This window comes from Procambarus clarkii, chromosome 16 (genome assembly GCF_040958095.1).
Source record: "Procambarus clarkii isolate CNS0578487 chromosome 16, FALCON_Pclarkii_2.0, whole genome shotgun sequence".
Classification (NCBI taxonomy): Eukaryota; Metazoa; Arthropoda; class Malacostraca; order Decapoda; family Cambaridae; genus Procambarus; species Procambarus clarkii.
This window is the reverse complement of record NC_091165.1, coordinates 49,739,809-49,766,845: the sequence shown is the minus strand read 5'-3', so window position 1 is coordinate 49,766,845 and position 27,037 is coordinate 49,739,809. Positions and strand designations below refer to the sequence as shown.

At 46.3% G+C, this 27,037-nt stretch overlaps 1 protein-coding gene and 1 long non-coding RNA gene across 2 annotated transcripts in view; one reads left to right on the top strand and one right to left on the bottom strand.

The window, feature by feature from the left end:
• Positions 1-2,044: 2,044 nt before the first annotated feature.
• LOC138365389 (tigger transposable element-derived protein 1-like) lies at positions 2,045-2,425 on the top strand. Its single transcript, XM_069325702.1, has one exon. It carries the CDS (start codon positions 2,045-2,047, stop codon positions 2,423-2,425), a length of 381 nt encoding a protein of 126 aa, XP_069181803.1.
• Positions 2,426-18,158: 15,733 nt separating this feature from the next.
• The window catches only part of LOC138365441 (uncharacterized), a 34,198-nt gene continuing 25,319 nt past the window's right edge, over positions 18,159-27,037 (bottom strand). Inside the window, exon 3 of the long non-coding RNA XR_011228819.1 lies at positions 18,159-18,964. This is a non-coding gene — a long non-coding RNA (uncharacterized lncRNA). The remainder of the gene's footprint in view (positions 18,965-27,037) is intronic.

Below are 27,037 nucleotides of genomic sequence, written 5' to 3'. Positions count from 1 at the left end.
AATTTCAGCATTATTGTGCGGTAACGCAGATGGCAGTCACCAAACAAAGTGTGTAATTGTTGGGAAATCTGCCAACCCCAGAGCATTGAAAACTGCATGAACAGACTACCTGTCGTCTGTTCATGCAGACTACAACAAAAAATGCCTGGTTCGCCCATTTTTTATTTGTTTCAGAAACACGTTTCTAAAGAAGTAAAAAAGCATCAGATCAATGAGTGAAATTCGTCCTGCTGAGGTAAAGGCAATGCTGTTGATTGATAATGCCCCACCTCATCCCATCGCTAAATTAACATCGCCTATGGCAAAATAACATGTATGGCTTTACCAACAAACACTACATCTGTAATACAGCCCATTGACCAGGGGGATTATCTATGCTCGCAAAGAGCTTTATGAAAGAGCTATGAATTCAGACATTATGGAAGTTCTGCTCTGAAGAAAACGAGATGCTTAATAAGGATACAAGGGCTAATAGAACAGTAGAACATATCAAATGTTCAATTAAAGATGCAATTTACAACTGGGCCAAAGAATGGAACGAGTTGAAGGTCACCACATTAAAGAATGCATTAAATAAAATTCTGAGTACGGTACCTGGTGAGAATGAAAACGAAGATTATGATTTTGAAGGCTATGATAATGTAATTCTTGAGACATTAAGAGATGCAGGTGAGGAAGATTTGCAGCTTTCTGATGTGACCGAGTGGTTAGATAATGATGATGCTGATCCATGTGGTGGTGAATTAACTGATGAGATTATCCAGTGTCACTGGTAATGCTGATGAGGATGTGACAGAGGAACATAATAGCGTGTTACCTATTCCATATGCTGCATCATTGCAAAAGGTTTATGATCTGCTTGATTTGGTTGCTGTAACTGATGATGAGCTGGCACACTATTATCTACATCTAAATGGAATGAAAGATATTATAATGAAGCTCACGACAAAGAAAAACTAAGTTTCAAAAGTTTTTGGTATGGTTTCACAGTAGGCCTACAGGACCAGCACCAGCAAGGACTCGCCTTCTGAGGATGCCCAGGCAACTGGACCAGTACTTAGCACTACCCATAACTTACCTGGGAGTGCCAATTGAGCTGTACACAGCACAGTTGTAATGACATCAAATATACAAAGTGTAGCTTAAGTGATATACTGTACCAGTAGAACCTCGAGTGACGACCGCCTCAAATGGAGAGCAATTTGGGTAACGAGCGCCCCGATCGCTGACAATTCGTCTCGTTAGGCGACCGCTAGTTTGAATAACGTCAACCCCACTATGGGGTCGTGCTGCTTCCAGCACATTCCCAACCGCCGCCTCCGACGACAGTGTTGTGGTGGTGGCGTGCACGACCAGTATCCCTCTGAATCGTTCCATATATAATTTTGATAATCGTTGGTTTTGTGACTACACTTCGTAACGCACGATGTCGACAAAGCAGCAGCTTGCTAAAGAATGTGTTGGCAAGGGGAAGAAAGAGCCAACCACTGTGGACGTGTAGAAGGAAATCATAGCAAAGCACGAGAGTGGTGTTCGTGTGGCTGATCTTGCCAGGGAGTATGGCAGGTCTTCCTCAACAATTAGCACTATTTTGAAGAGGAAGGAACAATTTAAGACGCTTGACGTGGCCAAAGGAGTTCAAACTCCTAGATGATGTTGAAGGGCTACTGCTGGTCTGGATGAATGAACGTCAATTACATGGCGATAGTGTGTCTAAAGCTATCGGTTTGTGCTAAGGCAAGGGTACTGTATGTTGACCTGTCAGAAAGATACCAGGTGCATCGTCAGAAGACGAGTTATTTAAGTCAAGCCGTGGATGGTTCGATAACTTTAGGAAGATGAGCTGTATGCAACATGGAGAGGTTGCCAGCTCTGATAAAGCTGCTGCCGAGACTTTTGTGCCACAGTTCCAGGAATTTGTTGATCGAGAGCAATTCCTGCCCCAACAGGTTTTCAATTGTGACGAGACTGGGCTGTTTTGGAAAGAAAATTGATGAAGAGTACCTACATCACAGAGGCACAATCGTTGCCTGGCCACAAACCAATGAAGGATCGGCTCACCCTCGAACTCTGCACCAATGCAAGCGGCGACTGCAAGGTAAAGCCGCTGCTCGTCTACCACTCTGAAAATCCACTGTGTTCAAGGCGTGTAAGGTGCACAAGACAGCTAAATGACATGTCTAGGTCCAACAAGAAGGTCTGGGTCATGCAGAGCTTCTTCAGTGAATGGGTAAATTATGTTTTCGGCCCCATAGTAAGGAATTATCTCGTCGAGAAGCAGTTACCACTCGAGGCCTTGCTTGTGCTCGGTTATGCACCTGCACATCCTCCACAAATGCAAAATGATTTGTTCCCGGAGAATCAGTTCGTCATCAAGTTTCTTCCTCCAAACACCACTCCACTCCTCCAACCCATGGACAAGTAAGTCATTGCTAACTTTTAAGAAGCTGTGCATGAAGGCTTTGTTGGAGAGGTGTGTTCATGTGATAGACACCACAGAGCTGACCCTCAAACAATTCTGGAAGGACCACTTCAATATCATGCGGGGCCTTGTGTGTGTTGATAATTCCTAGGAAGGCGTGTCACGGAGGACCCCTACACGCTGCATGGTGAAACCTACGGCCGGAGGGTGTCCCTGAGTGAGTCTTCGAAAGTTTCGGTACTGTACCTGCATCCGCACCTGTGGATGACCCGGATGTGTTTTAGTGGATGATATTGTTGCTCTGGGGGTAAACATTGGGTCTAGAAGTGGATGCCGCTGATGTGCAGGAGTTGGTGGAAGAGCACAGTGATGAACTAACCACTGTGGAACTCCTGGAACTGCAGAAAGAGCTGGTGCAACAGAAGGCAAGGGAGCTCTCATCAGGGGAGGAGGAGGTATGGGTGGATGCTGTCCTGTACAGTGAGATCAGGAACGTAATGTTCGAAAAGGTGACCGCATTCGCAGAAAAACATAACCCTGATAATGCGGTGACAACATGTTGCATGAACATGTTTAATGACTGTGCTGTCTCGGTTTAGGGACATCCTAAAACGCAGACAACACGAAGTGGCACTCAATACGGTCTGTGGAAAGAGTGAGGAGAGAGACAGCAAGTGATAGGGAACCACAACCCGGTCCCAGTGGGGTTAAATTCCCCAAAACAGAAAGCCCGCTTGACCCACAGGTGGAGTCTCCCTCCATGCCGTAACCCCTCTCCTCCTTCCCACCTCCCAATCGTCTCCCTCAAGCCAGCAACGACTCTTCATAGGGTAAAGTGAATGTACAAATGGGAACAAACAGAACATTTATTTTACATGTACAGTATCATATTACCAGTGTATAATGCCATTGTTTTTGGGGCTGGAACGGATTATATGGATTTACATTATTTTCAATGGGGAACTTCGTTTTGAATGACGTCCGTTTCACATGACGACCGGAACGGATTAAATTCGTTATTCGAGATTCCACTGTATGTGTACTGCAGTAGTGTGATTCTAGTGGTCTGTACGTTTTGTACAGACTATAGTGTATAATGTATATTTGTTAGAGGTTAATGTTCTTTAAAGAATTTATATTCTCGAACTCTCAGGGTATTGAGACAGTCTGCACTACATAACTCAACTGTTAAGATAAGTACAGTACTGCAAAACAATTTATTTCATTGGAATACAAATTCTTTTTTATTTAAATTGTTCAAGGCAAATGTGTACTGGCATAGGTATTAATGTGGTTGTAGGGGAGGGGACTTTTTGGGGAAGGGAGAAGTGGGGTGGCTTGGGCCAGATGGTGGAACGAATTCCTCACTGGATCGAATTGGCTTCACCCCAATAGTTTCTTCAAATGAAGACAATGTACGTGTCTAGTCGTTTTTTTTTTCAATCAAATTGTCCCTCTTATGCTTTCATCCACATCCTGATAGTTTTATTATTTTCTTATTTAATTACTCTTCCACTATTTTTGAGCTTGTTTCCTCCGAAATAACCATGAATGCATTCTACTTAAGACAGCACCCTCAATACCATCATCATACTTTCCAGTCAGTATTTTGGGAAGACAGTATTAAGGTGTCAAATAGTAACAATTTATTTCCACAGAACGTATAGAACTCCTCTCAGAAGGGGCCATTTTTTGGAATCAGAAAAATTAATGATGTGCCTCATGCATTTGTTACCAGATTCAGAAAGGTATTAACATATGTATTAAAACTTTAGTCCGATATAGTATCAATATTGTAAATTGAGAATTTATTAAAAATGTTCTCAAATCCAATGCCAACAACATTAAGCATGCCATCGAGGCATATGGGGAAAGTATAAGGCATTGCAAAAATAGGATTGCCACTTATCCAGGTAGACTTGATTGCCTTTTCTTTGTCTACTGAAACTTTATTTTTCTCTTAGCTGAATCTTATATGCAGTTAAGTTTCATTTACAGTATATTTTACTTACAATGTGACATACCATGCGTCAAACATTAATATACGGTTGTTAAACTTTTTATTCTATGTTAAACATTGTTGGTGCAAGGCAAATATTTGCTAATATCTTGAAACTTTACGGTTTCATCTAAAATGAGAGCTGTATTGAGAAAAAAAAATGAAGGCGAGAAAAAACTGAGATCTCAAAAATCAGAATCAATATTCGTCTGAAGCAGATGTTGAAACTGGCATCCTTCCCTGGTACAATTTTTTGCTTCATCAGAACAAATGGTATTAAACTACATATTATATAATGATTCTTTAAGTGTCTCGGCATTCTCCAGATCAATAACAAGATTCTGTATCTATAATAAGTCACTCTCTTTGCAGGCGATGAGTCACAATAACGTGGCTGAAGTAAGCTGACCAGACCACACACTAGAAAGTAAAGGGACGACGACGTTTTGGTCCGTCCTGGACCATTCTCAAGTAGATTGTGATGATTGAATGTTGTTGTTTAAGATTCGTTACTTGCAACTTATTGTTCAATGGGCTATGGTGAGCCCGTTGTGGACTTACCTGGCAAAAGAGCAGGGCTGTAGTTACACCCGATTGATAAAGACTAAGTCACCCAAGATGTGGTATGGGCATGAATAGCCTGTGTGATGATCGAAGTTGTTTTAGATTCATCTACTGGGAACAAAAAAATCCAAGTAGCATGAGCCATGGTGAACATGGTGAGTGGATTACTTGGCACAAGAGCGTTGCTGTAACTGGATGATTGAAGATTGATTGATTGATGATTAAGCCACCCAAAAGGTGGCACGGGCATGAATAGCCCGTAAGTGGTGGCCCTTTTGAGCCATTGCCAGTATCAATAGATGATACTGGAGATCTGTAGAGGTGCGACTGCACCCTGCGTGACGGGAGATGTCTCCCCCGAGGTTTTCCAGGATTGATTAAGATTAAGCTACCCAAGAGGTGGCTTAATCACCACTTTGGAAAATGGAACAGAACAGTGACGTTCTGTTCCATTTTCTATTTGAGTCCGGCGTACGCGCAGAGGTTATAAGAGGACACTTTAAATTAACGTTTTTCATAACGTTTCGAAACTTTATGAGAATTTCCTGCCCACCTAACCTATCAGAGGACCCTTAACTTACTGTTTAAAAAAAAAAATCCAAATTTTCAGTTTTTTTTCATTTTCAAATTACGTCCAAATTCGGCCATACGGGCAAACGGCTAAAAGCGACGTTCTTTTTAAGAGGACAGGTTGTTTGATGACCTAACCCTCCCTGGCCGCCACCTCCTAGGCTTACCGTGAGTCACCTCTGGTACACAATTCACTCCTCAAGCGCCACTCCCAGCGGCAGCAAGCGCACTCTACATGTTTGTCTACACCAATAAATGTAGACACCCACATGCCGATACCCCCCCCCCCTCCAACTTTCAAAGACCCACCACCCCCATTATTGACACCCACCACATTCATACCCACCACATTCATACCCACTCCTGACACCCACACCCACTCCAGCCTCCCTGCTTGCCTAACTGACTCCTTTCCTGTTGGGGGTGTACATCGAGTGTTAGGCCGGGTGTTTCACTTGTTTATCTCTCGGTGGTAAAGGTTCACATGTTATATTCGGCGGTAAGTCGACCCTTGGGTTTGGAGTTTTTTTTTTAGGCTTGAAACACTATCAGTATACGTTGATCCGGACATATATCCGGCAGGCCGGATTCTATGGCCCTTCCATCCGGATAGGGATATAACATTATCCGGACATGATTTTGGCTGGATTAGGGCGTTTTCCAGCTTGGCGGGCTTCGGATTAGTGAACTTCGACAGTACTTCGGAAGTAAGTGATATAGAAGCAGTCCATGGTACACAGCGCGACTTCACACTGGAGGCACCAGGAACAAACAGATTTTGCTTCCTTCATTCCGTGTGCTTGCAAACAAGGCACTCACGCACACCCTTGGCTTTAGTACCTGTAGATGGTATGTAGCCAAGTTTGTGAAGTTTAAGGTAGGCTTGGAAAGATTATAGGGAAAGTAAGTAAGTAATTATCAAAAGAAGGCACCAAACCGGGAAGGCTATGTAGCACCATCAAATACGCAAAATAATCAGAGGGCGCTAAATATCACCAAGGATGCCAATACGAGAACAAAAACGCATAAGGCGAACGATATCAAAAGTATCCGAGTCACCAAGAATTCTATCGAGGGACAGGTGACCGCGAGGGGCGGTCGGAAAGCAAGACACACGCTCGTCCTGGAAGTCAGGACATTCAAGAAGGACATGCACGACCGTAAGAGGGACAATGCAACTAGGACAATAAGGAGCAGGGCGGCGCTCCATCAAGTGACCATGGGTTAAGCGAGTATGGCCAATACGCAACCTCGCCAGAGCTGTTTCCCACCGCCGGTTACGGTGGAAGGAGGACGGCCACGAGGAAACACAACATTTAAGAGTACGTAGCTTGTTACCAGTAACAGACAACCAAGAAGCCTGCCAACGGGTAAGGACTGAGGAATGGATAACCGGGTAAAAGTCGGAATACGGAATGCCTTTACGAGAGATGGGACAAGAGCGGACAGCTTCCTTAGCGGCAGCATCCGCAGGCTCATTTAAAGACACACCAATATGGCTGGGAACCCAACAAAACTCAACCGACTTAAATTTACTGTGAACGAGAAACAGCCAATGCTGGATCTCGACAACTACTGGATGAACCGGATTAAAGGACCCGAGAGCCATGAGGGCACTACGAGAGTCAACAACAACCACAAAGGAAGACTGACAACGAGAAAGCAGGAGACGAAGAGCATAGAGAATAGCATAAAGTTCCGCTGTAAAGATACTAGTCTCCGGAGGCAAGCAACACATAAGTGCGATCAGGAAAAACAACAGAGTAGCCAACACCGTCCGCTGACTTAGACCCATCGGCCCCCTCCCCGCTCAGCTCGTTGTCGCCGTCTGGGGGCTTAGTGGGCGGCTGCCGGAGTGTGATGCTCCTTGGGACAGTCCTCTGTCCTTTTCTAGCCTTGTGCTCCTGCTGCCGTCCTCTCCAATTCTGCTGGGCATCTTTTCCTTTTCCTTCTGTTTCGTTTTTCTCCCCCCTCTTCTCCTATCTGCTTGCCGTTTCCTGCCGACCTTTTGCTCGTTCTGGTTCTTCCCTTGGACTTCTTCTACTTTGACGCCCGGGTGCTTGAGGAGGCATACTCTTGCACCCGTAGAACTGCAGTACCCGACGTCGAGAGCGAGGGGAACCTTTTATTGTCAATCCCCACTTCGTCACTGAACCCGATCTCGACGGACTGTCGGTTTCTTAAGGTGGCGTTTGTGGGGCGTATACTCACGACGCACCCCTAGGAGGCCCCGACAAGATCGGCGATAGCTTCTTGTTGGGTGTCCTGCCTCTAATTGTGGCTCCGTGGTGGGTGTGGGGGCACATTCGTGAGTGAATTCTTCTTTTCGTCACGATGACAACCCCTGCTTCGGCTTCTTCTGGTTTACCTTCTCAGGCTCGTGGGGTGGGCGACCAAGCCCCAGAGTCGGTCCGTATTGGAAGACCGGGCTCTGTAGCCTCCGCTGCATTGGGCCCCGACCTTGCTCCTCCTTTGGCCTCTCTGACTCCTTCCTCTGGCTCCCCTCCCTCCTCTGTGGTTGGGTCGAGCCCCAAGCCCCCAGTGGTGACTACCTCGTCCCCTGGCGCGGCTCCTTCTCTGGTTGTAACTACTGCACCTTTTAACCCCTCTCTCTCTGGGGGTTCTCACCGCCGTCCTCGTCACGGCCGCCCTCGCTCGATTCCTTCCAGTTCTGCTACCTATCAAGCCTTGTTTGGTCCCGCTTCGTGGGCTAAATATTTTGATCTCCTCCCTCTTGATTCTGCGCCTCCTGACGATTTCTCCCTCCATCGACATCTCATTGATTCAGTGGATGCCTCCATTACTTTCAACCCCACTCGTCTCGGTACACGTGTCGTTGCTGCTCCTTCTCAGGATGCTGCTTCCCGCTTGGCTGCCTTATCCTGCCTTGGCGAGACCCCCGTTCGGGTCTCGAAGAACGCTCAGTTGAATGCCAGTGTTGGCACTATTTTGCTCCCGCCCCATGTTGCGACTGGTGTTCGGGACCTGCGCGACTGCCACGACGATATTCGACATCTCCTCGCTGCCCAGGGCCATTCTATTCTCCAGGTGGACACGTTTACTCGTCCCCCTCGTGGTAGTCGCCGTCAACCCCTCCGGGTTGTGAAGATTACCTTTGATGGTAGGACCCTTCCACCCTCTGTCATTCTTGCTGGTGCCAGGTGCTCTGTCCAGGAGTACATTCCTTCTCCTCGGCTCTGCAACAAGTGCTGGAGGTTTGGGCATGGTGCCCTCCACTGCTCCGGGACTGTCTCTCTCTGTCCTTTGTGTGGTGGCGAAGGTCACTCTAAGTCGGAGTGCGCTTCTCCCCAGGCTCGTTGCCTCAACTGCGGTGAGGCCCATCCTACCTTCTCCCGTGCGTGTGTCCATTACAAGCTTGAAGCAGCCGTCCTCAACTTGAAGCACCGGGAGCGTTTATCTTTTCCTGAGGCGAGGCGCCAGGTTCGCCGGCTCCCGCCTTATGCTAATGTCTCTTATGCTCGCGTGTTGCGCTCTTCCTCTCCTCGTCCTTCCCGCCTTCCTCAGACTCACAACCGTTTCCGGGCCTTGGACCCTGATGCGCCCACTGCCCCCTTCTCTGTCCCTTTGGGTTCTCTCCCGAAGGATCCTCCTCCTGGTCCTCTGTCTGGGGTTCCCCTTCCTTCTACCCGGTCTGTCGTGTCTTCTGTGTCCTCTTCCTCGTCCCCCTCCGATCCTCCTTCCCATCCTCTTCCTCCATCTATCGGCTCTCCCCACCGCCTGTCGGTGCGGGCGGATGTCCATCGCTCTCCTAACGGCCGTCGTGTGCTCTCGTTCGGCTTTTCCTGTTGAGACACTGGAATCCGTTGCCCGGTACGTAGTTGCTGGGACACCGGTCTCTTTACGTCAGAAGCTTAAGCCTGGCTCCTCTCCTTCCTCTTCCCCGGCGGGTAAGAAGGCTTCGCTTTCTTCCTCAGCTCCTCCTCCTGGCTCTGTTGCTCCTTCCCCTCCCGTTTCAGTGCTTGCGCCCCCTGTTCCTGCTATGGAGGTTTCTTTGGCCCCTGCTTCCCTTTCGGTTGCTGCTCTTGCTGGGGTGCGCTCCCCTCTTTCTACTCCCCCTCTTCCTGCTGCTGTCCTTGACTGCTCCTCTCCGTTGTCTCCTCCTCTTCCTCCTCCGGACCCTGCCCGCCCGCCTCTGATCTGTTCTCCCGTTTCCTTCCCTCCGTCTTTACTCAGTTTACCCATGCCCCCTAACCCTGACTTTGCTGACCCTGATCCCGACCCTGATATTCTTTAACGTGCTCTGTTTCTCTTTCGCCTTTGTTTCTTCCTTGTTCTCTGTTTTTGTCCTTTCTCTTCTTGTCGTTGTCCATTCTTCAATGGAACGTTCGAGGTTATTACGCCAATTTCCTCGAACTCCAACTTCTGATTTCGCGGTTTTCGCCCCTTTGTGTCTGTCTCCAGGAGCCAATGCTTGGTGCTCGTCCTGGTCGTTTTCGTGGCTATTCCTTTCTCTCCCCCCCCCCCCAGCCATTGCTGGGGCTTCTAATTCTTCTGCTCTCTTGATTCGGGCTGATGTTCCCTTTGTTCCTTTACTTTTTCCTTCGCCTCTCCATTGTTCTGCTGCTCGTATCTTTGTGGGGAAATGGTACACAGTTTGTTCCATTTATCTCCCCCCAAGTGTCCCGCTCTCTCTTCCTGATTTGAAACACCTCCTAGACTCCTTGCCGGAGCCTGTGCTCCTGCTGGGTGACTTCAATTGTCGTCATTCTCTTTGGGGTGACGTTCTGACGAATACCCGGGGTCGCCTCCTTGAGCCGTTTCTCCTCTCTCCTTCCCTGTCTCTTCTGAATTCTGGTGAGCCCACTCATTTGGACTCTCGGACTCGCACCCTTTCTTTTCTTGATCTTTCTCTCTGCTCTTCTTCTCTTTACTTAGATTTCATGTGGCAGGTTCTTGATGACCTCCATGGAAGTGATCATTTCCCCATCCTTGTTTCCTTTTTCTCTTTTCGCCCTTCCCTCTCTTTCCCTAGGTGGCAGTTTGTTTAGGCGGACTGGACCCTATTTTCCCTCAGTGCTACTCTCTCTGACCTCTCCCTTCTGCCCCTCTCTCGCGCTCTCCTCCTTTTTCATGACACTGTCTTCAACGCTGCCCTCCGCTCTATTCCTCGCTCTTCCTCTCGGGGTCCACGGAAGTGCGTTCCCTGGTGGAATGCGGACTGTGCTCGGGCTGTCCGCTGTAAGCGTGCAGCCTGGAAGAGGCACCGCCGTAGGCAGACGATCGATTCTTTTCTTTTCTTTCGGAAAGCAAGTGCGGTGGCCCGTAGGGCCATCCGTACGGCTAAACGTGAATGTTGGGCATCTTATGTCTCAACAATTACGTCCGAAACCCCTCTGGCCCAGATCTGGAAGCGTATCCGCAAGATAGCGGGTAAGTTCGTTCCCGATGTTTCACCGGTCCTTCACCTCCATGATACTCTTGTGGCGGACCCGTTGCAGGTCGCTTCCGAACTGGGTTCCCACTTTTCTTCTGTTAGCTCTGGTCTTCATCTTCCCCAATCTTTCCTTCTTCGTAAACCTGTCCTTGAGTCTCGTCCTTTAGATTTCTGCACTCATCTTCAGCTTCCCTATAATGATCCCTTCTCTCTCTCTGAACTTCGTTCTGCCCTGGCCCTCTGCGGTTCTACGGCGGCGGGCTCCGATGGTATTCATTATGAGATGCTTCGCCATCTCCCTCCGAGCACGTCTCAGTATTTACGGAGTCTGTATAATCGGATCTGGGAGTCGTCGTCAGTCCCTGAGGACTGGCTCGATGCCATTGTCCTCCGTGTTCGCAAACCGGGGTCTCTGGGTACTTCCCCTAAGGACTTTCGCCCTATTGCTCTCACAAGTTGTGTCTGCAAACTCTTTGTACGTATGGTTAACGTTCGTCTGATGTGGTTCCTGGAACACCATCACCTCCTCTCCCCTTCTCAATTTGGTTTCCGCAAGTGCCGCAGCACGACAGATGTCCTGGTGAACTTGGAGGTCTATATTCGTACTGCTTTTGCTGCGAAGACCTCCGTTGTTGCCGTCCTTTTTGACCTAGAAAAGGCTTACGACACCACTTGGCGTTATCATATCCTATCTCAACTTCATTCTTTTGGCCTTCGTGGTCATCTCCCTCTCTTTCTCCGCAGCTTCCTCTCTCGTCGTTCCTTTCGGGTGCGCCTTGGTACCGCTCTCTCTCCCTCTTTTCAGCAATACGAAGGTGTGCCCCAGGGTAGTGTTCTGAGCACTACTCTTTTTCTGGTTGCCCTCAATGGTCTTCTTTCCTCTCATCCTTCTGGTGTCTTCTCCGCTCTCTATGTCGATGATCTTACCCTTTGTTGTCAGGGTGATGATTCGCCTTTCCTTCAACGCCGGCTTCAACTTGCCATTGATGCCGTGTCGTCTTGGGCCACAGGTCATGGCTTCAAGTTCTCTACTTCTAAGACTTGTGCCATGACTTTTACGCGGAAACGGGTTGTTCTTCGTCCCTCTGTCACTTTATGGTCATCCCCTTGAATACAAAGACTCCGCGAAGCTTTTGGGGTTATTCCTTGACACTCGTTTGTCTTGGTCTCCCCATATCTCTTACCTCCGTGTTGAGTGCTCTAAGGCCCTTACCCTCCTTCGGGTCCTGTCCCATACTTCTTGGGGGGCAGATAGGCGCACTCTCCTTGCTTTACATTCCTCTCTCGTCCTGTCTAAGCTCGACTATGGTTGCCCTGCTTACTCGTCTGCTTCTCCTTTTACTCTTCGCCATCTTGATGCTTTGCACCATACTGGGTTGCGTCTCAGTTCTGGTGCCTTTCGTTCGACTCCCATCCTTAGCTTGTATGTTGACACTGGCTTCCTGTCTCTCCAGGACCGCTGTGATCGCTACTGTCTTCGCTATCTTGCGCGGTCCTTGCAACATCCTTCCTCTCGCCTCTGTCGTGCTTTAACTTTTACCCCTCCTGCGGTTCCTGTTCCTCTTCACCACCTCCCTCTTTCTGTCCGGTTATCTCGCCTACAGGATTCTCTTTCCGTTCGTATTTCTGATGTTTCTCCTCGTGTTGTTCCTTCTTTGCCCCCGTGGAGGGTCCCTCTTCCGCGATTTTGTACATCCTTGACCCGTATCACTAAAGCTTTTACCCCTCCTACGGTTCTAAAACGCCTTTTCCTCGAGCACTTTTCTTCTCACTCCCGCTCCGTGTCTGTCTCCAGCACTTGTTGCAGAGCCGAGGAGAAGGAATGTACTCCTGGACAGAGCACCTGGCACCAGCAAGAATGACAGAGGGTGGAAGGGTCCTACCATCAAAGGTAATCTTCACAACCCGGAGGGGTTGACGGCGACTACCACGAGGGGGACGAGTAAACGTGTCCACCTGGAGAATAGAATGGCCCAGGGCAGCGAGGATATGTCGAATATCGTCGTGGCAGTCGCGCAGGTCCCGAACACCGGTTGCAACATGGGGCGGGAGCAAAATAGTGCCAACACTGGCATTCAACTGAGCGTTCTTCGAGACCCGAACGGGGGTCTCGCCAAGGCAGGATAAGGCAGCCAAGCGGGAAGCAGCATCCTGAGAAGGAGCAGCAACGACACGTGTACCGAGACGAGTGGGGTTGAAAGTAATGGAGGCATCCACGGAATCAATGAGATGTCGATGGAGGGAGAAATCGTCAGGAGGCGCAGAATCAAGAGGGAGGAGATCAAAATATTTGGCCCACGAAGCGGGACCAAACAAGGCTTGATAGGTAGCAGAACTGGAAGGAATCGAGCGAGGGCGGCCGTGACGAGGACGGCGGTGAGAACCCCCAGAGAGAGAGAGAGGGGTTAAAAGGCGCAGTAGTTACAACTAGAGAAGGAGCCGCGCCAGGGGACGAGGTAGTCACCACTGGGGGCTTGGGGCTCGACCCAACCACAGAAGAGGGAGGGGAGCCAGGGGAAGGAGTCAGAGAGGCCAAAGGAGGAGCAAGGTCGGGGCCCAATGCAGCGGAGGCTACAGAGCCCGGTCTTCCAATACGGACCGACTCGGGGGCTTGGTCGCATACCCCACGAGCCTGAGAAGGTAAGCCAGAAGCAGCCGAAACAGGGGTTATCATCTTGACGAAAAGAAGAATTCATTCACGAATGTGCCCCCACACCCACCATGGAGCCACAATTAGAGGCAGGTCACCCAACAAGAAGCTATCGCCGATCTTGTCGGGGCCTCCTAGGGGTGCGTCGTGAGTATACGCCCCACAAACGCCACCTTAAGAAACCGACAGTCCGTCGAGATCGGGTTCAGTGACGAAGTGGGATTGACAATAAAAGGTTCCCCTCGCTCTCGACGTCGGGTACTACAGTTCTACGGGTGCAAGAGTATGCCTCCTCAAGCACCCGGGCGTCAAAATAGAAGAAGTCCAAGGGAAGAACCAGAACGAGCAAAAGGTCGGCAGGAAACAGCAAGCAGATAGGAGAAGAGGGGGGAGAAAAACGAAACAGAAGGAAAAGGAAAAGATGCCCAGCAGAATTGGAGAGGACGGCAGCAGGAGCACAAGGCTAGAAAAGGACAGAGGACTGTCCCAAGGAGCATCACACTCCGGCAGCCGCCCACGAAGCCCCCACACGGCGACAACGAGCTGAGCGGGGAGGGGGTCATGTTGGGAAAGCCTGTCCTCTACTGCTCTCCCGTCGTAACGACACACCAGCTGTCAGGCCACCTACGAGGTCTTACATGAATGAGCATCAGTGAGTAAATGGTGTGGGCTAGCCCATTTAAGTAAAAAATCTTGTAATGTAATTAAGTCTGTGTTAATCTGAGTGGTCAACCAGAGTTCTCACCTTGTCAACACCTGAAACGGCTATAGGTGGAGACCAAGACACCTGACGGTGTATACGTGTTTATCTGTGTAGTATCACGACATTACACCCTTCTGTGAATAAGATCTTCACACACACCACACATTATGCCACAATAACTAAATGTGCATAATTATTGCCTGTCCCATTGACAGTGCCATTGTTGATTTATTTTGCATGATTATTGCCCGAGTATCCTGTTTGGAACTCCTGTGACCCTTTACGCACCGGCACTGTTAGATGTGTCGTGTTAGTGATTGTCTGTCAATCGTGTTAAGTTAGGTTTTGTCCACGAGTGGAAAATAATTGATTAGTCAGATGTAAAGTCTCGCTAGTTCCATAATAGTCTTGTTGACGCCAATCTAAAGTAAATTAAGCACCCATTGTATTAGTGGTTAAGTTGTAAATAAACTTATGTTAAGCATTATGCGGTGCTTCCGTTGAACCACTTCTGAAAACTCTCATTACTCAAGCCTTCAGTCCCAGGTGCCTATTTATCACTAAACTATAAATGTGATGAGGACCCTAGAAGTCTCTTAAGGACGAAACAGCACTGGAAACTGTTTTGCACAGAACAAAAATTTTAGTCACGATTAGCCCAGTGCCAAGTCAGCTCATACCAGAAGAGAGCCTCGGAACCAGCAGGACAATCATGACGGCACTGTATCTCTCCCAAGGGGCAACACAAAGTTCAATTAGCCAAAATGTAGGACCAACTAGTTATTTCACCCACTGGGAATAAACCTGTGAAATCGCCTACCCACCCAAGCCTTATATGTAACATTAATCCAGCTCAATATTTAAGGGGACAATTTCGTTTCTTGTAAGTTGTTCAATGTCAACCAATCTTTTTTGACTAGTTGTATATGAAAAAGACTACAGTTGTTTCAAGTTTCAGTATCGCAGCTTAAATAGAAAGAATTATTTTTTTTTAACGAATTTTACACATTTTCAATAAGCTACTATAACCACAAGTTTCAAATGAGAATTTCTATGACACTTCTATCACATTAGCATATAATAACAGGATCTGAGTGGATTTTCCAAAATATGTTTAGTTTTACTAATACAAATACTCAAAAGTTCCCCCCAAAAATTGTGCAATCATGTTTATTAATATATATAAGATCAATAAATTAACTTAGAAAAAAACGCTTTATACAGATTTTATAGAACCTCTACATATAAGATGCAAGTTTCCTGTAAATTGAATAAAAAATGAAAGAATTGAAGAATCGTTTATACTACTTTAAAATAAATATAAATTGAAGTCTAAGGTGCTGCCATCTGTAACTGAGGTTGACAACCAATTTCCTCCAAATTTGGCACCCTTACAGATAGGCTTACGTGCAGTCAGGGGTACAAGTTTCACGCAAATCGTTTGATAAACAAAAAAAAAATAGATTATTCTAACTAAATATTTGGGGATAAAACTAATTATTTTTTTATCATGCTATTGTGATTCCTGAGAGTCAGACATTATTTCAGTTGACACTTGTGTTTGATATTTTTTTAACATTTTGGAAATTTGATGACAAAAAAAAATTCTCCCTGTTTATGCTACGAAGATGAGACTCGGACCAGATGAAGCCCTTTTCATATACAACTAGTCAAAAAAGTTGGATTGAAATCGAACTAGTTTTCATTTATTGCATGCTATGGGCATATTTTAAAGTTGTGCCTCGCTTAACTGTAAATGGTAGCCTTCTGGTAAATGCTGGTAAAAAATATTTTGTACTGTTCGAAATATCTTTAGTAAATGTTGATGCTACGCCATATTGTTTTAACAAGGAACACATTTGATTTCTTTGAAAGAATAATCGAATCCAGCAATAGTTTATTCTGTTCTTTTTATGGCAGTTTAAATATGAATGACTATTGCTGCAGAAGTTAATTTTAGAATTTTTGGTTAGATTTTCAACGGCGAATGTCAAGTTTGTGATAACAGACCTAACTTAACTGGCAGGTAGATACATACAATTATTATTGAGCATAATGCTTGTTATCAGATGTGGTAACCTACTCAAACCTTGAATAAATTATCTGTGTTGCTTTGTGCAAAAATGCGATCATTTTCGAACTATACAACAAATTAACTACCTTTTATATAGCAGTGCACAAAGTTCAGACATACAGAGGCATTTCGACATATCTTTTGTCTTCAGAAACATCTACAATGCTGCATATTGAGGCATGAATGCAACTTCCACTTCAGATATTTCCCAAGTCACAGTAATCTGAACGGTCTTTGAAGTAGCAAAATACGCCAAGTTTATACACTCAATCCCAGACTAAATTATGTATTCATCAAAAACTGATGCGGGGGGGGGGGGGCTAATAGGGTTAAATATCCTAAGGATACAGCCATGATATCAACGACATGCCCGAAAACAAAGAAATCTTTATATTCAACAAATACATATTCAAATACAAATTATTTTTAGCTGGAACATTATTATAAAATTGTTTAAAATAGTTTAAAGTAATTGAAAATCTCAATCAACTTCAACTATTTTCAAAATTTAATTTGAGCAGAATGCAGTCGATTCAATCGTCAAGTCATTGTGATATATGCATGGATGAGAAATACAAAGGACGCAAAATAATGATACAATTACTATGGTTTATCAGAAAATGTACTCTAAAGGGCTAATTGATAAATTATGAAGACTAACTTCCTGCTAGAAACAGAAGTCAAAGGAAAGTCATCATCCACGACCATCAGAAGCTCGGTCTTGTCTACAAGGTATTGTACCTTCTCTAGCACTTTCCACATTCACCTACTGAGCACTGGAGCACGACTTACCCATGCAGGTCAATATTTACATGTAGCAACTAAGACCACACCGCATGGCCTCAAACAACGTCTTACAATGGTTATCTTGAGGCTATCTTGAGATGATTTCGGGGCTTTATGGTGTCCCCGCGGCCCGGTCCTCGACCAGGCCTCCACCCTCAGGAAGCAGCCCTTGACAGCTGACTAACACCCAGGTACCTACTTTACTGCTAGGTAACAGGGGCATAGGGTGAAAAACTCTGCCCATTGTTTCTTGCCGGCGCCCGGGATCGAACCCGGGACCACAGGATCACAAGTCCAGCGTGCTGTCCGCTCGGCCGACCAGCTCCCGATATGAAAGGTCGTTAGAAAAGATGCTTAATGAAGCCCGGCTCCTGCACTGTCGTCAGAACGAGGTAACCAAAATATATTTCACAAGTTAAAAATTTGTGAAAGACTTTACAAGTTATTATTCATCTGGTTATGAATAATCGGATCTTTATGTGATCATTTCAATATTAATAAACAAAAGGTTTAACAACTTAATTAGCAAATTAACAACTTTTAATTAACAAAATTTAATCCAGGTTGACTGCTTTAACACCATAGCTATTATGAACATAACGGATCACGTTCCTTGATAAAAAGGACAGAACACTATGTGATAGTGTATCTGATCACCCATGGGAGTGTGACGGTGGCAACTGCATTCACTAACAGTCTAGTTGGACAACCAGGGGGACAGATTCACGAAGCAGGTATGCAAGTACTTACGAACTACAGTCTCCGTGGTGTAGTGGTAAGACATTCGCCTGGCGTTCCGCGAGCGCTATGTCATGGGTTCGTATCCTGGCCGGGGAGGATTTACTGGGCGCAATTCCTTAACTGTAGCCTCTGTTTAACGCAACAGTAAAATGTGTACTTGGATGAAAAAACAATTCTTCGCGGCAGGGGATCGTATTCCAGGGACCTGCCCGAAACGCTACGCGTACTAGTGGCTGTACAAGAATGTAACAACTCTTGTATATACCTAAAAAAAAACTTGTACATCTTTCCTCAATCTTTGACGGCTTTGATTACATTTATAAAACAGTTTACAAGCATGAAAACTTCCTAACCAACTGTTATTGTTATAAACAGTCTACTGGTGCTTCGGAGCTCATTAAAGTTTAATAATTATAGACAAAGATGCCAAAGATTGAGAAAAGATGTACAGGTTCGTAGGAACTTGCGCAACTGTTTCGTGAATCTGGCACCTGGAGGCCTGGACACCTTACTACCACCTTAAGTACGGGAGGGTTGAGACCGGTTATATGGCAACTGTCAGTGACGAGGGCTGGTTCTTTTAGTTATACGTGAAGAGACAAATATCACCACCAGATTAATACCATGTTACCCATTTTTGTATAAATTTCCTTCCCATCCAACTAATTGTAAATTCTGCCTAACTAGCATAAAAACTTCAGACTAAGTGCATAATGTTAAATATATAATTGTGTTTCTTTTTATGACTTAAATATGACCATCCAACATTATGCAGAGCTGTGTGAGGACAGGTGTGCACAAGCTACTCACAGCACGGGGCTAGTGAGGACAGGCGAGCACAACCTACTCAGCCCAGGGCTAGCGGAACACACGCCAGTTTAATGTACAAGGCTAGTAATAACGAAACTAATACAAATTATTCTGTACAGGATTTATAAAGATCTTTAATAACAAAATACAGTAAACCCACTACACCTGTAAGGTCTTCATAGAGTCCAAATGCCTTGTTGAAGGCTGCCTGAACCTTCAAGAAATCAGACTGTTGCACCGTCAGACATACCTGAAATTAAACATTAAATTAAAGATAATCATCCAAGGCCTACTGGCCCATGCCAGGCTCGTCTTCACACCAAATTGTTTCCCTCGTTTACTAGTTAAACAATTCAAAGATTTTGCCTTTATTACATTCCACTGCCAACCTGTTCCATTTGTTTATTGATACTTTCTAACTGACATCCCTATATTATTTTGCTCAATTTATCTCTTAAGGAAACTTTCACTGTCTTATGACATACACTATATATAAACAGATTATTTTAATACCTTCATCACCCTAGCACTTTTTTGTGAAAACCGAATAAATACAATATAAAAAAGGGCGCCAAAGCACCAAAACGGAAAAGCTCAACTCAAAAAAGGAAAAGTTACACAAAAATAAAAATACACATGAGTAAGTACACGAACAAGCAAAAATAGTATTTAACATAGGACCACAGCAAGAAACAAAACATCTGTACAAAGCAACATGCATTACCAGTAAAACACGAACAACCAAAACAATCCAAACAATTAGATCAGGGTAACTAAAAAATACTACACAAAAATCTCCAGATACACAAAATATGAACACATACAATGTAACTGCCGACAACGGCGATACAGGCCGGAAGGCCCCCGAAGCACCACAGTACATGATACATACTGTGGAACAGGTATTAACATAATACAGCAATTGGCACCCCCACAACCGGGGCAAATGACATGCACATATCAGGGCCAGTAACCCTACAAGGTATGGAACAAGAAGCACTAAACCAAACCCATCACAAACACAATAATACATAGGTACAGTGCAACAAAGAAAACATTCATGTCACTTTGAATCTGACAAAATCATTCAGAGAGTACATAGTGGGATAATCATCCTGAGGATACCGCTGACGATACCAACGCCATTTCTCCCAGACATCCGGAGAACTTGAGGCAGAAGGGTGATGCATATGCAACGAAGGATCCGGTTGCACAGGAAAACCGAAAACGAACTACGCCGCTCAGAGCCCGACACGAGGGGCCGTTGCACAGGCGGCGGCATAGGTGGTGGCCACGCAAGGGGGCGGGTGCTCTACGGTCGACTCCACATGAGATGGTACCACAAGGAGCGGACACAGCGAACTGCAGGACAAAGTAGGGGCACAAAGCCCACCCTGCAAACGTCTTTCGCCGGCATAACGGCCAGGTCACTAGACACACCACCTGCCACATCAGGGGGCACAGCCCTCCACGCCGGGGAATCTGAAAACAAGGGTGAGGGCGCAGAAGCAGGAACCAAAGTCCCCTCCACCACCACAAGGGTACCAGCTACCAACACCGCCACACCACGATCAGGGACCACACCGGCCCCCAGCACACCATCAAAATCCACCGAATAGAAGCCCCAGAAGGCCCCATTGTCTTGCACGTCGGCCCAGGGCGCACCGCGAAAAGACTCGCTGTGCTCACCTCTAACGTGAACGCACTATCACACCCTCCATGAGGCACAGCAACAGAACACCCAGGTTGACTCGCTAAATACGCATAGCACGATCCCGAAGGACTGCAGCTTCGACAATTGAGGGCATTGAACCACACACGACAGGAGACCGCACCACATCGTCAAGCATGAAAGATACCTCAGCTGGAAACGGGGTAGGCAGACGCGCCAGAGGCGGGGAAATCGGGGGCGGGGCCGCACAGTCCACAACCATGACCCCCCACATTCCCAAGCAGGGGGGCCTACAGAAACCGGCACCACCACCGGGTCACCAGACGACAGGGAATCATCACTCATCACCAGCACATGGAGGCAGGTCCGTGGCCACCAAGAGGAAAAAGTCCTGCTCCTGGAAGAGGTTTACAGGGCGAACTCGGCACGTATCACAATCAGCAGTCTTGTGACCCGACCGGAAACAGGTCTGGGGTTGGCCCGCATGGAACAAACTGATGAGAAATCCCAGCAGCATAACCGATGACAGCACAGGGGACGAGAAGCATATGGCCAACGTACAGGTCCCACTCAGCACACCTGACCAACAGCCAGAGATGACATTCTGACAGGCATTTCGCACCCTTGACACTCACTTGACACTCGGCCGACCGGGGGAGCCGGTCGGCCGAGCGGACAGCACGCTGGACTTGTGATCCTGTAGTCCTGGGTTCGATCCCAGGCGCCAGCGAGAAACAATGGCAATAGTTTCTTTTACCCTACACCCCTGTTACCTAGCAGTAAAATAGGTACCTGGGGGTTAGTCAGCTGTCGCGGGCTGCTTCCTGGGGGTGGAGGCCTGGTCGAGGACCGGGCCGCGGGGACACTATAAGCCCCGAAATCATCTCAAGATAACCTCAAGATAACCCTCCCAAACCAGGAGAAATGCCGATGCAGAAGATCTGGGAATTCAAATGGTGCACCAGAACGTATGTAGTCTCGCCACAACAATCAGATACCGTCACACTACCACCACCACCACCATTAGGGAGCTGCAGGGGAGCGTCCATCAAACTTCGCCACAACATCCCTGTACATTACTGCTGAGCCGGAGTTCACCACAGCCAGGCTCCCCTGCAATCATCTGCACCCCACAGACCTCCATCACAGGAAAACGCAGCAAGTCCAAAATGACCATCTCGCCTCCACAGCCGAGTACGAAGCCTGGTCCGAAAACTCCAGCCCAATCATATCCTTCCTTCGTACAGGGGGCAAAGTCACCGCCATTCCCCTAGCCGACTTGGCCCGAAGACCACACACATCACCAACAAGCTTCAACACCAAGCGCCGAGCCGAGACTGGCTCTAGGCAAATCAACCCTATCACTTGAGTCGTCACCTTGAGTGCAACTTTCGTTCTTAATCACAATTTATATATTCCATAAATTAGTGCACATTCTAAGTTGAATGTTATAGGCTATTTATGTTAATACTTTAGTACAGCGACCAGAATGTGCTCAGCTTAACGCTTTGTAAAGTATACGGTACTCGTCGTCGTATCTAACACTAGAAATTGGCTAAGGATTCTGCATGTCCCTAGTCACTGCTGCTTTTATTAACATCAATAACTCTGATCACATTCGCAGCTTGTGAGCATGGCCAGTGTCATTATATAAAGATGAGCCAAACAACAAGAAATCCACAAGTGAGAATGGTGAAAAGAAGTGAAGTGAAAATCCACTAGTAAGAATGAGAGGCAATGACGAACCAGCTAGACTACCTGATATTCACATTGAACGAGTCAGAAATAAGAGAAGTCAGATTTGAAGCCCCCATGGGAACGAATGACTACAGTGTATCGACACTTTAGTGTCAATACACTAAAAGGTAGAGGTAGGAATAACCTATACAAGGAAGGGATTGGAAGGGAAAAGATTAAATTACCTTAGAGAAAAATATAACGAGATGAACTTCTTAATGGTAATACCATGGGAAATAGAACAAGAAAGGCTGTTCATAATATAATGGACTACGTCACCCAGAAGTGACAGGAAGCTGCAGACAGGTTTATCCCGACCCAAGATGAGAAATATAAAGCAACAAAAGAATCCATGGTTAAAATTCAGGAATGTAAGGTAACTATGCAATTGAGTGCAAGAACATGGAAAGACTTCAGGAATAACAGAACACCAGAGAGCAGGGAGAGATACCAGAGGGCCAGGAATTAGTACCTCATAGTGGAGAGAGAAGCAGACACACTATGAAAATGACATCGCGAGTAAAGCTAAGATAACCAAAACTGCTCCACAGCCACATCATGACGAAAACAACAGTGAAAGAACAAGGGATGAAACTGAGAAAAGAGGAAAAATACACAGATACACAAGGTGTGTGAAGATCTCAACAAGAGATTCCAGGAGGTCTTCACCATAGAACAATGAGAAGCACCTGCACTAAATGAGGCGCGGGTAAACCAAGCAACCTTAGAGAAATTTGAGCTCACCAGTGATGAGGCCAAAAGGAATCTGTTGGAGCTGAATGTGACAAAGGCTGTTGGACCTGATAGAATCTCGCCATGGATACTAAAAGAGGGTGCAGAAGCAATAAGTGTGCCACTTTCTTTTGTGTTTAATGGGTCACTGGAAACAGGAGACCTACCGAAAAGCTGGAAGACAGCTAATGTAGCCTGAATATACAAAAAGGGTGACAGGCAAGAGGCATTGAATTACAGGCCGATTCCCATAACATACAACATAATATGGGTTTAGAGATGGTAAATCGTGCCTCACTGGCTTAATAGAATTCTATGACCAGGCAACAAAAATTGGTCAAGAAAAGGATGGGGGCAGACTGCATTTTCTTGGACTGTCCGAAAGCCTTTGACAGTACCCCATAAAAGGTTGTTACAAAAGTTGGAGCAACAGGCAGGAGTGAAAAGCAAGATGATGCAGTAGATAAGGGAGTATCTAAGCAACAGGAAACAACGAGTGATTCTGAGGGGGGAAGACATCAGAGTGGCAAGATGTCACAAGCCGAGTCCCACAGGGTTCTGTGTACTTTGACCCATCCTGTTTCTAATATATGTAAACGATCTCCCAGAGGGTATAGACTCATTCCTATCAATGTTTGCTGATGTAAAATATTATGAGCAGAATCAAGACAGATGAAGATAGAAACTACGGGATGATCTGAACAAAGTGGAGGAATGCTCTGTGCTGTTGGTTTTAGATTCAGCCACTTGAAAAAAAAAATTCCAAGTAGCACGGGCTACGGCGAGTCCTTAGAAAGGTCTGTAAAATGGCTACTAGAGTTCAACTCAGGGAAGTGTAAAGTAATGAAATTAGGCAAAGGGAGAAGAATCAGCAGCATATGTTAGATTGGCCAACATAGGAACTGCCCTTAGAAACATGTTTAAGGAATCGTTCAGGACCTTGTATGCCACATGTCAGGTCAATCCTGGAGTATGCATTTCCAGCCTGGAGTCCATACCTAGTTAAACAAGACAAAGTTAGAAAAGATTCAGAGGTATGCCACCTGACTAGTCCCAGAACAGAGGTACGAGCTACGAAGAAAGGCTAAGGGAGCTGAACCAAACGTCAGGAAAAAATCCGTTTCCCCATCCCTGGAAGACAAGAGAAAGGGGAGACATCATAACCACTGTGACGGAGTTCCCCCCCTTATAATTCTCCCACGCCTGCAATAAGAGTCATGTCTACTTTTCCCAAGCGTTCTCTACGTAGCAGGCTTCAATTTGATATATGGGAGAGAGTGGAGAGTTCTCGGAGAGCCGAGAAATTTGTGAAATAGTAATATTTTGGCCTATGGTATAGGCCCTTTAGGAAGCCAAGATGGCGCTGGCCTTCCTGATTCCCCGCCAAAACCGTGTGACGTCAGTGGCACCGGATTGGTCACCGACAGCTATGTGGCACCGAGAGCCAATGAGAACTTCCCGTGGCGAAAGTGACGTCATGAAAGGAAGGGGGTCCAGGCCGCGCGCCGCGCTGGCGCCATCAGTCAAACACGACACGTCAAGGAGGTTGGACGTGCGATGATTGGTCCTGTCAGTTTGACAGTTGTTTCCCGCTCCCGTGGATTTACGCGTCACCTGAAGTCTGCCAGTACTCTGTGAGGTCTTCCCTAGTTCATGTGTTGAACCAGAAAGGGAATCGACGGTTATTTGAGCAACAAGTGCTCCAGTCAGGTACTGTGCAAGAAGCAGTGAAGCCGTGCAGTGACGTATGTGACGTCTGTGGCAGTTCACCAGTTCGTGACAGCGTAGTGGCTGACAGAGCCACTGGGTAGCTGAGGAAGGAGAGGACTATTTGGGGAATCCGGATGACTGCAGCCGAGACGTAGGCGGCAGCCGTTGCTGGGAGAAGACGACGGCCAGGAGACCGACTCAAACTCTACCAGAAGTCGAGAAGGAGCACGGACCTGCAGAGAAGAGGGCACGGAGACGACGCGCTAAACGGTGGGACGACGAGAGGTTCCGGTAGGACACGACGACGTGTGTGTGGGGGCGTTCCCGACACGAGGACCAGGAGCTACATCTCAACTCTCATCGGAGGAGAGGTTGAAGTAGGTGTTTCTAGTTCCCTCCCCATTCCCCTCTAGTTAGCTATATTATTCGGCTATATTATCTAGCCTGAGGATTTTATATGTCGTGAGCAAGTCTCACCCGTGTCACAGTGAGGCACCAGTTTGCCGTGTAGTACTATCAAGAGTACTTATAATACTTATGTTGATTATTGGTGTGTACAGGCACCAGGAACAAGTGATAAATTTACTGTGTATTGTATATCTTTCTACAGATTTTGATGTGAACATATAGTGATAAATTATATATAATATTATGCCAGTATTTGGAAGTTAGGCTACGTGCCCAGAAACTATTTATTTTCCATGTATTGATGTTTGATTTATATACATTGTATATGTCTATGTTCATGCAGTGATTAATCATTTGTGAGTACAGTGAATTATTGGGTTATCGCCCACGAGAGAAAGTACTGAAAACTCCAGTGTTAATATTTCATAATATGTCATTGAATGAAGGGCAGTGAAAACCATTACAGTGAGTCATTGTAGCATTGATTGTAGAAACGACTGTTTGAGCCCAAGTATAGTGTAACTAAGTAATACGTGCTATTGTGCCAATATCGAGAGTGCGAGTTTCTAGTAATATTGGAGAACTTAAAGAAACAGCGCGCGTGAATCTAGAAACAAGCAATAACCTTTCGCGCGGGGCCAGGCGATCAGCTGTTCTTGACACTTGACGAGGAGGGGAGGTGTTGCCACTTAGTGAGTGCATACTATTCGTGGGAACTACCGGCCGCAGCCAGGATCAGTTGATTTATTTATTATTGTTTGGCTTTGTGACATCTTTCATGCATTTTAAGTAAAATACAAAATTACCATTGTGTTTATATCATCCCCTCCATTGATCTTGTGGCTATATTATACTGAAAGCATAGAGTGATAACAGTAAGTACCTGCCTGATCCCTGATCTTTCGAGTGTGACCTTGCCAAGGCTACCACTAATTCAACCAGTCCACTGAGGTGTTACTGGCCACCTAAAACACCAGTTGGCGACCTTGTGGTTAACCGTAGAGCCCGATTGTTGGGGAGGGCACATGACAGTCAAGTGAACGAGACGTGTTCCCACTCCTTCTCAATCAGAGGCCGTTGAGATTGACTGGGAGACTCTCCTGGCGTGCAGTGGCGCCGTGAGGATCGAGTGAAGACCCGCAGGGCTACGGTGAGTGACCTTGAGCATAACTATTGCTCACCCCAGAGTAAGAATAGAGAGTGAAACCCCAACACCACCTACAAAATTCTCATGGGAATTGACAGAACGGACAAAAACTATTTAGCACGGGTGGTACACAGACAAGGAAACACGGCTGGAAACTTAGAACCCACATGATCAACGGAGAAATTAGAAGAAATTTTGTCAGTGTCAATAATTAACAAATGGAATGCATTAGGCAGAGATGTGGTGGAGGCAGACTCCATACACAATTTCAAATGTAGATTTGATAGCGCCCAGTTGGCTCAAGAATCTGTACACCAGTTGGTTGATGTATGAGAGACGGGACCAAAGATCCAAAGCTCGCAAGCACAAGAGTGAATACAACTGAGTACTAGTTACACTTCAGATTTAATCCCTTTAATAATTAAAATTTTAACATTTAAGTCAAATAAAACTGCAGAGATCATATTAGCCCATGTGAGGCAGCTACTTAAATATTTAACCAAACTGTTGTATAAGTAACGTTCTCTTGACGCAAAGCAGCGACGCTACGTCACACGGTAACGTTCTCTTGATGCAAGGTAGCGAAGCTACGTCATCCAATTACGTTTCATAACACTATTCATGCCCGAGGACCTGATCAGGGTTAATGGTCTCCCACGTCTCCATACTTCACCTCCAACACTGATAAATTTTAAAGATTTTTATGCATATTTTACAAAAACATTAAAACATATGTGTAAAAGATGAACTAGTAAAGCAAGAGCGGCCACTAGTTAATCCATGGTACGAGTTACCTCACTGGAGCCTCACTAACGCTGCCCTAACTACCCACAATCTCGGGGAACTCGCCAAGTGTAAAGTGCCAGTTTAACACCATAAGCAAGTCAACTTTCCCTTATAATAGACTGCGCTAAAAG